Genomic DNA, 12,997 nt, shown 5'->3' on the forward strand with positions numbered 1-12,997 from the left:
TATTAGCAAATAAATAAGCTATAAGCAAGGTGAACACAGGGTCACTAAGGAAAACATGTGATGACAAGTTGCATTTATTTAAATTACTAAATTATATAAGAATATTGTTTGTTCAATAATAATTAATAAATGAATTTGATAATGAAGGGTTAAGCCCATAAACAATATAATTTGAATTTTAAAGAGTTCTTTCAAGTTAATAAATTTATTAAGGATGAGCATGTAGTGCTTTCACCCAAGGGTTGCCCGACTCAAGCTTGGACAGTGTAACGTCAGAATTTTTACAAACGATATACCAGTTTGTCTATGGAAAATTGAGTCGAAGAGATTTTGAAATAATAATATATAAATCACTCACATTTGTATGGCCCATAAATATACGTGCAAGTTAAGTAGATAGGAATAAAACGTCTCATTCAAACTCAGACAAAGAATGATTGTTTATTTAATCAACATCATAATCTTAGCTGTCTCCATAGAGATAGTGAAAGACGTCAGCTGAGGCTTCCGTAACTACCCCCCTCCAGTCTTTACTATCTCTATTATAGAGATGTAAATAGAACTCATAAAAACAAAACATGGAAAACAACATAATAAAAACATTTTGGAAATCTTTCCTTACTCATCTTCATTATAGTTCCTTTTCGATCTTCTAATCTCACTCAAATGCACAATTTCATGTCTACCTCGTCCATTGTTGTGTTGCTTTTTTACCTCCACTCGGTTCCTATGTAGTAGATCAATCACTTCATATGGTCCAACAAATCTATGATCCGATTTCGTTCTCTTGTGATGATTTTTCTTGAAGATTATTTCACCTACTTTTATTTTATTCATGTCTTCAGCCACCTCCAAATTATACTTTTTTGTCCTCCGAACTTTCTCGTTCATGATTTTTCTCTCCACTTCTCTATGCTCCTCTGGATGCTCAACTAACTCAAATGGTGAAAAATTTGTTGAAGAATGTATGCTACTATTATATGCCAGAATAGCTCTTGCCATTGCTTCTTCCCCACAGATGTTTCTATCAACTTCTAATAAGTGCAAATGTTCAGTTAGCGTGCTATGTAAACGTTCCATCATTCCATGAGATTGCGGATGTCCTACTGTAGTGAAGTGGCTGTCGATACCAAGTTCCTCTAAAAGTTTTTTGATCCGATTGTTGTCGAATTCTTTTCCTTTATCCATTAACAACATGTTGGGGGTATTGAAGAGCCCAAAAAATGCTAGTAAATTTTGTTCCATGCACTTGGCTGTTTTATTCTTTAAAATCCATGCAGAAGCAAGCCTTGTAAAACAATCGATTGTAGTAAGATACTTCAGTTTATTGTAATAGAAAATGTCAACTTGAATTATTTCTGCTGGTCTTGCGGGAGTAGGTGTGACCATCTGAGGCGTCTTGTAAGGCTTTCTGTCATATTTTGCTATATTGCATGCTGCACACTTTCTCAGCACATTTCTTATTGTTTTGGCCATATTCAGCCAATAATACTGCCGTTTCAGGTGTTGCAACGTTTCCTTTTCCCTCTATGGTTGGTCCTTCCAATGTGATATGTTCTACAACTTCTTGTTGTTCTCTTCTATCTTCAACTGTTTTAACTTGTCTATCACAAATTATCAAGTGTATTTTTGAGTCCCAGCATTCATCTTTATGAAAGCTCTTAATTTTATCAATAAAATCTTTTTCCTTGGAAAATATAAAATAAACTTTCCCCCTTACCATCAACTGCTTTATTGTATGTTTCAGTTCATCATCTGTCGCCTGAGGGCCAATTGTAATTGTATAAGTATGAATTGGGCCATAACGATGGGTAGTTTTTGTTATACCTCCAAAGTTTTGTCTTTCAAGAATTATTTGATTACGTTTATCATTTATAATGCAATTTTCCATCACTTCCAAATTAATTTGCTTCACTTGTAGAGGATTTATATTCCGAGATAAACAATCAGCAACTACATTATCTACTCCTTTAATGTGTTGAATTTTGAATGAGTAAACAGCCAATTTTTCTTTCCACTTGGTTATCCTGGCGGATGTTTCTTTCAGCTTATTCATCCATAAAAGTGGCATGTGATCTGTTCTTAGCACAAATTCATTTCCGTAAAGGTATGGTCTAAAATTCTCAACACACCATACAATAGCAAGAAATTCCCTTTCAATTGTACTATAACGCCTCTCGGCCGGAGTAAGTTTCCTGCTTGCAAAAGCAACCGGTTTCTCATTTTGGGATAGTACACCTCCTATTGCTTCCCCACTAGCATCTGTTGTTAATGTAAAGGGTTGTTGAAGATCTGGAAACTGAAGTATAGGCGTTGAACAAATTGCTTCTTTACACTTTTCAACTGCTTGGATAACATCTGATGATATGTGGAACTTCACACCTCTTTTTAATAAGTTTGTTAATGGTTCAGTCATCTGTGCAAATTTGTGAATGAATTTTCTATAATAGCCGACCATGCCTAAAAATGTTTTTATCTCTTTCAAATTCTTTGGAATTGGAATGTCTTTTATTGCACTAATTTTCTGGCTGTCAGGACGAACTCCACTTTCCGAAATCACATGACCCATGAATTTCACTTCAGATTGACACAAGTTAGTTTTTTCCTTTGACAGCTTAAGGCCAAACTTCCTTATTCTTTCAAATAACTGTGTGAGATGTGCTTTATGATCTTCGAGATTCTTGCTGAACACAATGATATCATCCATGTAGATTTGTATTGCTTCTTCATTTATGTCTTCTAAAAACTCATCCATCAGCCTTTGAAACGTTGGTACTGCGTTTTTCAACCCAAAAGGCATCCTTGTAAATTCATAATGTCCTCTCTCAAAGCTAAATGCTGTCTTCTCCATGTCCCTTGGATTCATTCTTATTTGATGGTATCCCGACTTTAGATCCAGAGTGCTGAAAACTTTAGCTCCGTGCATTCTGTCAATCATATCCTCTAGCCTTGGAAGGGGATATCTCTCCAACTCTGTTTGATCATTTAAAACTCTGAAATCTACAACCACCCTATGTTTTGGCGGTTCTCCAGGGGAAGACTTTTTTGGTACAACCCATAATGGATTACAAAATGGAGAGATAGACTTTTTTATAATGCCCTGTTCTAGCATATCCTTAATGTGTTCTCTAATGATTTTTTTCATTGCATGTGGATACCTTCTGGCTTTTATAAATATTGGTTTTGATGACTTTAATTGAATTGAGTGCTGAACTCTCCCTGTTGTTGTCAGACTCTCTCCTTCATTATATAAAGTGTCCTTATACTTTTCCAGCATATAGAATGCTAATTTTTCTTGTTCCTTGTCTATAAATTGTTCATTACAATTTCCTCTCACAATGGAACCCATTAGTAAATGTTTTTCTTTAGCAATTGAATTTTTCGATTTATAATTTCTATCCCCCAACTTGATTATCCATTGACCATTTATATTGATAGGAGCAGCTCCAAGATCTCTCATCATATCACAACCAATTATCACATCATACTTGTTGTTCATTATTTCTGTTGATACATGAACTCTCATAATTTTTTTAAAACCAATCAATCCAAACAGATTTAAATCTACTTCCCCTTTTAAAGCTTTTCTTCCTGTCAAAGTTAACATTTCACAAGAACACCCTTCTATTTTCAAACTATGATCAATTTTTATTAATGCTTCTTCCGAAATTATTGTACTGTCCGATCCTGTATCATACAAGCAATAAACATCCCAACTCTTCACATAAAATATAGGTAGCTCTCCTTTTTTGCAATCCACTTTTTGTTCCTTGCTACCTATATTCCTCATCCGAAATCCTCAATCTTTATTCCTACCTTTCTTTGTCGATAATTTGGTTGATTTATTTTCCTTCAATTCAGGCCAGTCTTTTTCATTTTTCTCTCGATATTGACTTTCATAACGGTAACAGCTATTTTCACTATCTGAGGAGTGAGTTAAACTCTCTCCATCAGAACTACCTTCCAAATTTTTTTTGCGATTTTCCTTCTCCTCAAAGCATTGACTTCTCTTCTTCCAAAATTCTTTTTGGGGTAACTTCCTTTCTATAAATGTAAGGACATTCTCTGGCAAAATGCCCTTCTTCCCTACACTCCCAACACTCGTTTCGTGCTAATTTCCCTTCTCTTTCCTTTCTATTTCCTTTCCCATTAGTAACCAATCCTTTACATCAGTTCTCCATTTCTGGTTCGATCTGTTACCATAAACAGGAGAGGTTCTACTATTAAGTGAATATCTTCTCTTATTCTCAACCACTCTCCAATTTGAGTGTCTATGACTAGCTTCTTTCCAATAAGACTCCTCATCTTTGACAATTTGAATAGTCTCTTCTAAAGACTGAGGTTTTGCAATTTTCACACTCGTACATACTCGCTCCGAAGCTGCTCTTAACAAAACTTCCATTGATAACTCTTCATAGATTTTATTTCTCCATACCCCTTCCTCTTTAGTATTACACGAATCTAAAACTTTCGATTTCAATTCTTTAACCAATTGCGATAACCGATTGGCAAAACTACCAATTGACTCTCCCAAATCACGATTCAATTCCAACACTCTCATTGCCATTGCAGAGACTGATTTCCTTGCACCTGCATAACGTTCTTTAAGGGCTTTTTTAACATCCTCCCAAGATGAACTGAACGATACTCCCAAATCAACCATAATTGATGTACTTATTCTAGACAAGAAAAACGAATGCAGGTTTGTAGTTGTTAATTCATCAAAATTGCTGTCAATAATTGGAGAATGGATGGCATCCATTCTCTCCAAGAATAGACTAAGTTCTTTTACCTCTCCTTGGAACTCCTGAATTGATCCGATCAAATTCATGAGACATTTCACGTCCATAAGTGGTGGTTCTTTCCCGGTAATTTCAATATTTGATGCAATTTCCTTTTTCCTCCTTGGCATTTTCAAAATCTATCCGAAAATTCCTATTAACTTCAACTAAAAATACTAGATAATATTTTGGTTTCGGCACCAGTTAAGTAGATAGGAATAAAACGTCTCATTCAAACTCAGACAAAGAATGATTGTTTATTTAATCAACATCATAATCTTAGCTGTCTCCATAGAGATTTTGAAATAATAATATATAAATCACTCACATTTGTATGGGCCCATAATATTATACGTGCACTCACTCATGAAGATTTGTTCACCGCATGGCTGGCATCTTTCGTCAGGCTGCATGGCATCATATTAGGCTTCATTATTTGGCTCGCGATTTTAATAATTGATAACTCCTTTTTAACTGAGACTTGGCAATCAAATTAAAATCTAACGCTACGGGAACTCTACATAAATTGAATTCAGCACTCTTACATAAATTTAACAATGAAACATTTAAAACGACAGAAGAATACAAAAAGGTGTTACAAACGACTCTCCATTAGCGTGCTCAGTTAATCTCTCTCTTTCTTCCTTCTTCTCCGAAATTGAGAAGCTAGGTTTGGGGAAGAAAGGGTCACATGACCAGTTAATGACCAATCACTGGTCAGAAAAACGAATCACCAATAGAATGGCTACAAATGAAGAGAATGTGCTCAGGTGTGCCATATAGAACAAATAAATAATTTTACAAATAAAAACGAGAAAACAAGCAAAACAAATATAGGGGAACAATGAGCAGATTTTTCAGCAGGTCAGAATGTACAATAAACAACATAATAAAATTGAAAATCGAAGCAAGCAGTCAACAATCAGAAACAGACACGCTGGTTATCAGCTGACTGATAAGGTAGCCGGCTCAGTTTGCATCGAGAAACTAACCCTTATTGTAAACAAACATTCATTATGCTGTTATAGGTTATTCGAAAACCATTTACAACTGTTTGTGAATCTGGATCTTAATAAATGAATATATCATAGATTTTGTTGTTATTTCAACAGCCAATAAAGGTGGGTGGTTGTAATTTTAGCTTATTATTATAGAAAGTTGCTTATCAAAGCTGTTTGGCGAATCTCACCGTGACAATACTAACTCAAATAATTAAATAATTAATTTAAGGAGTTTCAAGTTATAAGAACTCATCTGAAATCTTATTATTTAGGCCTTTATTATTTAATTTGAACTCGAAGGGTCTGTCTGTTATGAACTAGGCGCTACGGGCTAGGTCATGTTTAAAGAATGCAGTAGCTCGAGCAGCAGCAGGTAATGGTTTCTGTTTCTCAGCAATATTATTCTTTCTCAGATAAGTATTACAAAAATATTGTATATAACTTGTACGGTTACGTATTCTTTCTCAGATAAGTATGACAAAAATATTGTACGTAACTTGTACGGTTACGTATTCACCGCATTCGTATGATAATTCTACACTCAACTACGTTTCGGGCAGAAACAATCATACCTATGCGGTAAATTATCGTTACCGGACTTTTTACGTAAAGTACTATTGTATAGTAGCGCTCATCGAATTTCCGTCTAGCTGTTTATCTTGTTGTCAATATTTGCAGTAGCAGAAGTCTTTGGGGTGATGTACAACATTTAATTGGAATTTCGTTTAATAATAATTATTCATTAATTAGCATTTGAAAAAATGCAACTTCAAATTTATTTCCATCTGAAGTACGGAATAGGAAATTCACGAATGACGTATCATCACGTCTGAACTACTGGACTGATTAACTTGAAATTTTTGGTATAGATTCTCAATTTACCGAGGATGATTATAGGCAATTCAAATTCATCAAGATTTTAGTACGTCAAGTTTTTAATTAAACCCTTGTGGAGCACGGGTTACCTGCTAGTCATAAATACTAGGATTAATCCCTCTCCAAAATGAGATAATAATTAAAATAATTTTCAGATAATACGTTGATGATAACAAATGACATTCCAATGCTTCCCTTTGTACAATGCACAGAGGGTAATTATTAGAAATATCAGTAATTATTAGAAAAAATTAGAAATATGTATACGCGAAGAATAATTTGTGATTGAATAGGAGTTCTATATTATTATAGGAGTTCTATATGCCAAATTTATATACGTAAAAATATACTACCAGAGAGTAGCCTATTGATTGAATGCTTAATGTTGTTCTTTACTGAGCATTATAATATATATATGTTGAGAGGACTCAATACCGATGCGATTGTTAGGAATCTAATGATGGGTTGTGCACAAAAAGTAAGTAATTCTCTTAAGTTTCAGACCTCAGCTCTTTGTATACTAATTAAGAATGCCATGAAAAACCAATCTACCAGGAAAATTCTGGTCTTGTTAGCTCTTTAACGAGGACAGGGAAAATTGAGCTGCTCTACAAATTGAATTATTTCAGTCTCTATTTTTATCGAAGCATCAAAAAGACACTCGGAAGAAACATTTCAATATTACTTGTTCATTTTTCCGGAGATAAAAATGACGATCTAGTCTTGGCATTTCTGCATGATTGGCATTCCACCAATGGAAGTAGAATCCAGAAAACATTCAACTGGATTTTTTTCAATCCTTATTCAGCTGCATACTTTGAATATGAAAATTCTGTATTTATTAATTTTTACAAGCTTCACGAGTACAGATGAATATTATCAGTACCTTTAACTTCTTGGTTTTTCTTAGATTTGGAATACCGTACTTGTTACGCGGATCTAGACTGATAATGTAGCTCCAAGCTAAAACCATTTATTCTTATTCTGACTCAGGTATCTCAAAGATGTCACTTTAGATTTTTCTGATATTTTTCTATAGTATTATTTTATAGTATTACTCTGATTATTCCTATAAAATTGGCAGAAATCGTCATCCAATTATTATCATGATCATTCCCATTATTCAGAAAAATATGTAATTCTCTCGGAAATAATGCAAAACGTATTTGATGGCGGTGGATGAATTCCTCGTACAGTTTCAATATTGTGGGGAGCCAATATTGCAGTTTCCATTACAGAAAAGTATGATATCTTCAACTGAGTCTGTAAGCGGTACCGTATTTCCCAGTTTCATTTTGAGATCAGTATGAGAATAGTGATAACGTTCACTTCATCATTTCTTTCGCTTCCATTCAAAGTTGCCCTCGAATATTCTATCATTGAAGAGAGACCTCGAAAAAACTTCTAAAAACTGTCGTTCATTTTCTATTTTGCTCTGAATATCGAAGTTATTTCAATTTTGCTTCGGTGATTTGATTTTGTTCCTTTTTGAACAATATCATGACTGCTATAGATTTCTGCAATAATATCCGAGGGAATACGGATCGAAGCGTGGGAGTAGAGTAGGCTCAAGATTGCTTCGATAATATATCACTGTGACTTTTTATCAGTGAATGTCATCTGTACTAGCAGGACACAATCCCTCATGAATACATAATAACTTCTCAAACAACGCTTTATTGTGATCAGTCTCAGGGGAAAATTACCAAAGTTTGTCGTTCAGTTCGGCTTCGGCCACCCACACTCAACATATCACTCACATAATACAAGTATATAACAGTATAGATTGCTATATTATCCGAGCTTTTGTCTATCCTACAGCCTGAAGATGTTGAGAACCTGCAAAGCTTGAAAGTTTCTACAAACTTCATAAGACTTTGTCAAAGAAAGTAGGGAAAAGGGGAACCTTGATACTTTTATTGCTGTTCGAGTGTAGTTATCATTCCAGATACTGTAGTGATATAAAAGAGAATACCACTTCATCATCCTATTCATGCTCTTTTGTATAGTTTGAAAGTTGCAAACGGATTGTCCTACACTCTATTCTTCTCAGATATTCACATAGAAATAGTGATGATTTCATAAAAAAACACTTCTTCCCCATTCTTTTCCTCTCCTATTTGCTATTCGCATTAGCGATACTATTTGTAGGGATAAGCTATCAAATTTATATCTACTTTGACTACCTCTTATATTCCCTCTTTCTTTCTTATTTTGTCCATCCATAGCCTCTACACAATTTCACACAACTTCATTTGTATTTATTTCCAACTAGCAGGAAACCCGTACTCCGCAAGGGTCTATTTTGAAACTTGTTGAACTGAAAACTGTCGTAATGAAATCTTGAAGAATTGAAAATACGCCTATAATCATACTCGGCTAATTAAGAATCTATATGCAAAATTCCAAGTTAATCAGTCCAGTAGTTCAGAAGTGATGATGCGTCAAACATAATTTATTTCCTATAGTTTTGGGCATGAGCCTGTTGTGCCTTTTCTCATGTTAAGTATTTGTACACAATGTGATGAATAAATAAATATATCCTGTACATGTATAATCCAGTTCTTTCCTTCATTATAGTATAGATTATTAACACTGTACATGCATATCGTAGTCTCAGTTCTTTAAAATAATTCATCAACCTTTATCCATCCCATATATTTTCAGATACAAACACGATGTTGACAAAACGTTGATCCAGCTTCAGTTCGAAGACTCTTCAGGAAAACCAATGGGTGCCATTTCTTGGTTTGCCGTTCATCCAGTCAGTATGAACAACACGAATCGACTTGTCTCCAGTGACAACATGGGCTTTGCAGCATTACTGTTCGAGAAGAATATGAACCCGGATTCCCTGCCTGGAAAGGTAAAGCATCATATCTCGTCTGAAGCTGACAATCGTTAGAATCAAAAGCATTCCGCTAAACCATGCAGTGTTTTTTAGCAGATGCCTGTAATATATTTATGATAATTTGTTGATGAAAAATTGGAACTTGAACTAATGAAAATTAAGATGAGGACTCGAATAAACTCCATCCAGTTGATGCAATAAACAATTTCTTATAATTTACGTGAAGTAATAATTCTTACTAGCGTTTCTCTTGAGATGCTACGCTATTCTTTAATGGATCCACAATAATAGAATAAATGAACTTGAATGTTTTAGAGGGACGAAGTAGATATTGTTATCTTTTAGTGTATTTTGTATTGATTCATTCTAGTGGAACCCCAATAATCACCTATTGCAGATTTAAAATCCGAACACTCTTCACAAGAATCGTAGATTTTTTAAATATATTGGGGAAAATTGTAATGTAATGTTGGAGGGAAACAAATCACAATTTAATTAAATTGAGATTGAGAAACATTAAGACTGTGGTTCAAACAATGGGATCAATACAGATTATCCCAGTCATGAATATTCAAATAAATAGAATCACCACTGGATTAACCAATGCTTTCACCTAGAATATGCTGTTAATAGCTGAATAAATTTGAATAAAAATGTGTATTTTTAACTGAATTATACAATTCCACATTACTTGGGATTTTCAACAGATATTTCATAAAGTCAAAATTTTGTTCTACGTCGATTTTCGATCTTGCCCAGATTTCGTTTTTAATTGAAGAGGCATACTGAATTATTTCATTGTTCCTATCCCCCCCCCCCAATCAGACAATGCCAACAAACCCATGCACACATGCACAACATGTGTGCATTGGCCTCAGCCTCCAAATTAGTTTACATGATATGATTAATACAGTAGTAGCATGTTGGCACCAGCTGCCGCCTATCGACTGTATCACGTTGCTCACGCCGAAGAAGCAGAAGTGATAACACGATTTTCCACTTTTCATTGTGAAAAATGAATTGATCCTGTGCGACTGCAAAAGAAAGCTCCGGCTCTCAACGAGCATCCGTTTCAGCTTGCCTGCCTCCCAACAGATAAATTCGTAACGCCATCTTTCGAATCATTCTCGCATTTTACGAGCACTGGGAGAGCTTTCGCATGCCATCAACTTTCACACTGACGCACAATAGGCTACGTTGTCAAGGACAGATTCGCACATTATTATCAACTCCCAAATCGAACTGCCACTCTGTGACTGACTAGCCAGTGATGGTGGACGAAGAAAGTTCGAATTATATTGGCTTCTTTTTGAAGACCACTCATGAAGAAAAATACCGAAATAAAATGAGAGTAATAAGTATTTCATATTATATATATCAACATAAATAATAATGTTGTTTATATCGCAAGAGTAATGCTTTCGAAATTATAATTTTATTTTTCCTTCAATATTACTCTGAAATTATGTCCTCACTAAATACTTCTAACAAAATTTTCCAAAAAAAAAAGTGTAAAAAGTGCATTTTCAACTGAGTTATTCAATCAATAACGGTCATTTGCATAGGTCAATTTTCGATTGTGTCCAGATTCCAATTCTCAATTCAGGAGAGGGATACGGAATTTCATTGCTTCTATCCAAATCCTTCCTTTTTTGTCATTTACTTTTCTAAATTTTCTCTATTCTTATTTAGAGATGTGTAACCTATGCAACATGTAAAAAGTGCCCTTATAGGTGTAAATATTTGTTTGAGAATCTGTTAAATTTGCCTGACAAATGACGACCATAGCTTTTTCAATCTGTTTCGATCGCGTCACTTATCACTTTATCACATCCGCTCTATTTAGAGATCATATTCCAATTAAGATCCAGTTGACAAACTTTTTTAATAAAAATAATGAAACCAGCAATTTTCTTCGCATAAATCACAAATGCATGTAATTTGGCCACCTATAACTAAAAGTAGTTTAATATAAATTGAATAAATTTATCTGATCATGCCTAGTAATTAGTTCTTGCAAAGGATGCAAAGACAATACCATAGAGGAAAAATAGCGTAAGTAGATATCCCATGGTATAGGGCGTTTATGTCGCAACTTCTACTGTCATCTCAAGCCGATAGTCCACGTATTTCTTTACTGTGAAGCTATGTGACGCTGGTAGTCTCTCACATTGTGCCGTTCATACACTCTCTCCCGGCCAAAACAGTAAAAATTGATAATAATCTTCAGTAATCGGCTTGAGATAACAGTAAAAGTTGCAACATAAACGCTCTATACCATGGGATATCTACTTACGCTATTTTTCCTCTATGACAATACTCAGGAGACTGAAGATCATTGATATTGTGATTTTCTGAACCTGAATAATCGGCTTAAAGGAATTGGGATAATGCCAAGAGAACTTAGCTTTATGATGTTGAAGTCGCTTATATATCATGCTCAGTTATGCTTTAATGAACATGGATCGTAATGATTTGAATTATTGTTATGTTATAAAATTTGAAAATGAATCACAAAATAAATCAAGATAAAAGCATTGTTACACAATATCAATACCTACAAGTTGAGAGCTTTATTTGTTGCCAAGCAACCATCCAAATAACCGGTGGGTGTTTATTTAATAAGCAATTAGCCGCATGATGGCCATTGAAGTCCCTCAGGTGATAATATTGTGGGTGCGAGGAGAGAAATGTTATACAGCCGTGGCCAGGAGACTGGGAGCACATTCAATTCAGTATATTTTTAATTGGTCAAAGTGCTCTCTTCTATAGACCTATCGAGGCTCTCATCATTTGAATCAACAAAATCCGCAAACAATTTAGTGTGTTTGTTGATAACGTTTCACTTTTTCGTAAGAAATATGAAAGGGATTTGGTATTTCATAGTTGAAGAGAACCAAGTGTGAACTATGGGGATTCAATTTTCAATGATGAAATTCTACAATAATTATACTGAGTTTCATTAGTGACCACTGCTAACAAAAATCAAGTACAGTATACAGTTCAGCCTATCCTTTGGAGTCTGGAATCTAGAAAATTGCTTTTCTCTTATGATGCAATTGACGAGTCAAAACTATACTGTTTCGGGCACCTACGCATATCCGTAAATCTCAATTTGAGCCAAATATTGGTCTATCATTATTTCAGATTCCTATGTAGTTTCAATCGTCTCTCAGGTAATTGAATCAATTATATAAATTACACATTTACTATAATCGATTCAAATCCGCCTTCAATTTATTTATGTCATAATTTACTTTACCTCATTACCCAAACACAAGTCGTATAGTTCTGAGAACATAGTAAGAAAAATACCTTTTTCTACAGGTAACTTAGAAAGTGACCATTTCTGAACTGATTGCAGGCCGCAAAGAATCACTTTCCGCTCTAGTGCGCAAAGTATTACTTTGCGAACTCTTAATACTTTGCGTATTATCTTGCAGCCATCCCAATCAGCTGTTAACATTGTTGGCGTGTATATTGAATGC

General features: G+C 34.6%; 1 protein-coding gene across 4 annotated transcripts in view; it reads left to right on the plus strand.

The window, feature by feature from the left end:
* The window catches only part of LOC111052815 (neutral ceramidase), a 92,663-nt gene that overhangs the window by 25,800 nt on the left and 53,866 nt on the right, over positions 1–12,997 (plus strand). For all 4 annotated transcript variants that reach the window (XM_022339603.2, XM_039432256.1, XM_039432251.1 and 1 more), the window contains one exon: positions 9,326–9,524. In XM_022339603.2, coding sequence (XP_022195295.2) covers positions 9,326–9,524 — 199 coding nt within the window. The remainder of the gene's footprint in view (positions 1–9,325; positions 9,525–12,997) is intronic.

The sequence above is a fragment of the Nilaparvata lugens genome, chromosome 1 (genome assembly GCF_014356525.2).
Source record: "Nilaparvata lugens isolate BPH chromosome 1, ASM1435652v1, whole genome shotgun sequence".
Lineage (NCBI taxonomy): Eukaryota > Metazoa > Arthropoda > Insecta > Hemiptera > Delphacidae > Nilaparvata > Nilaparvata lugens.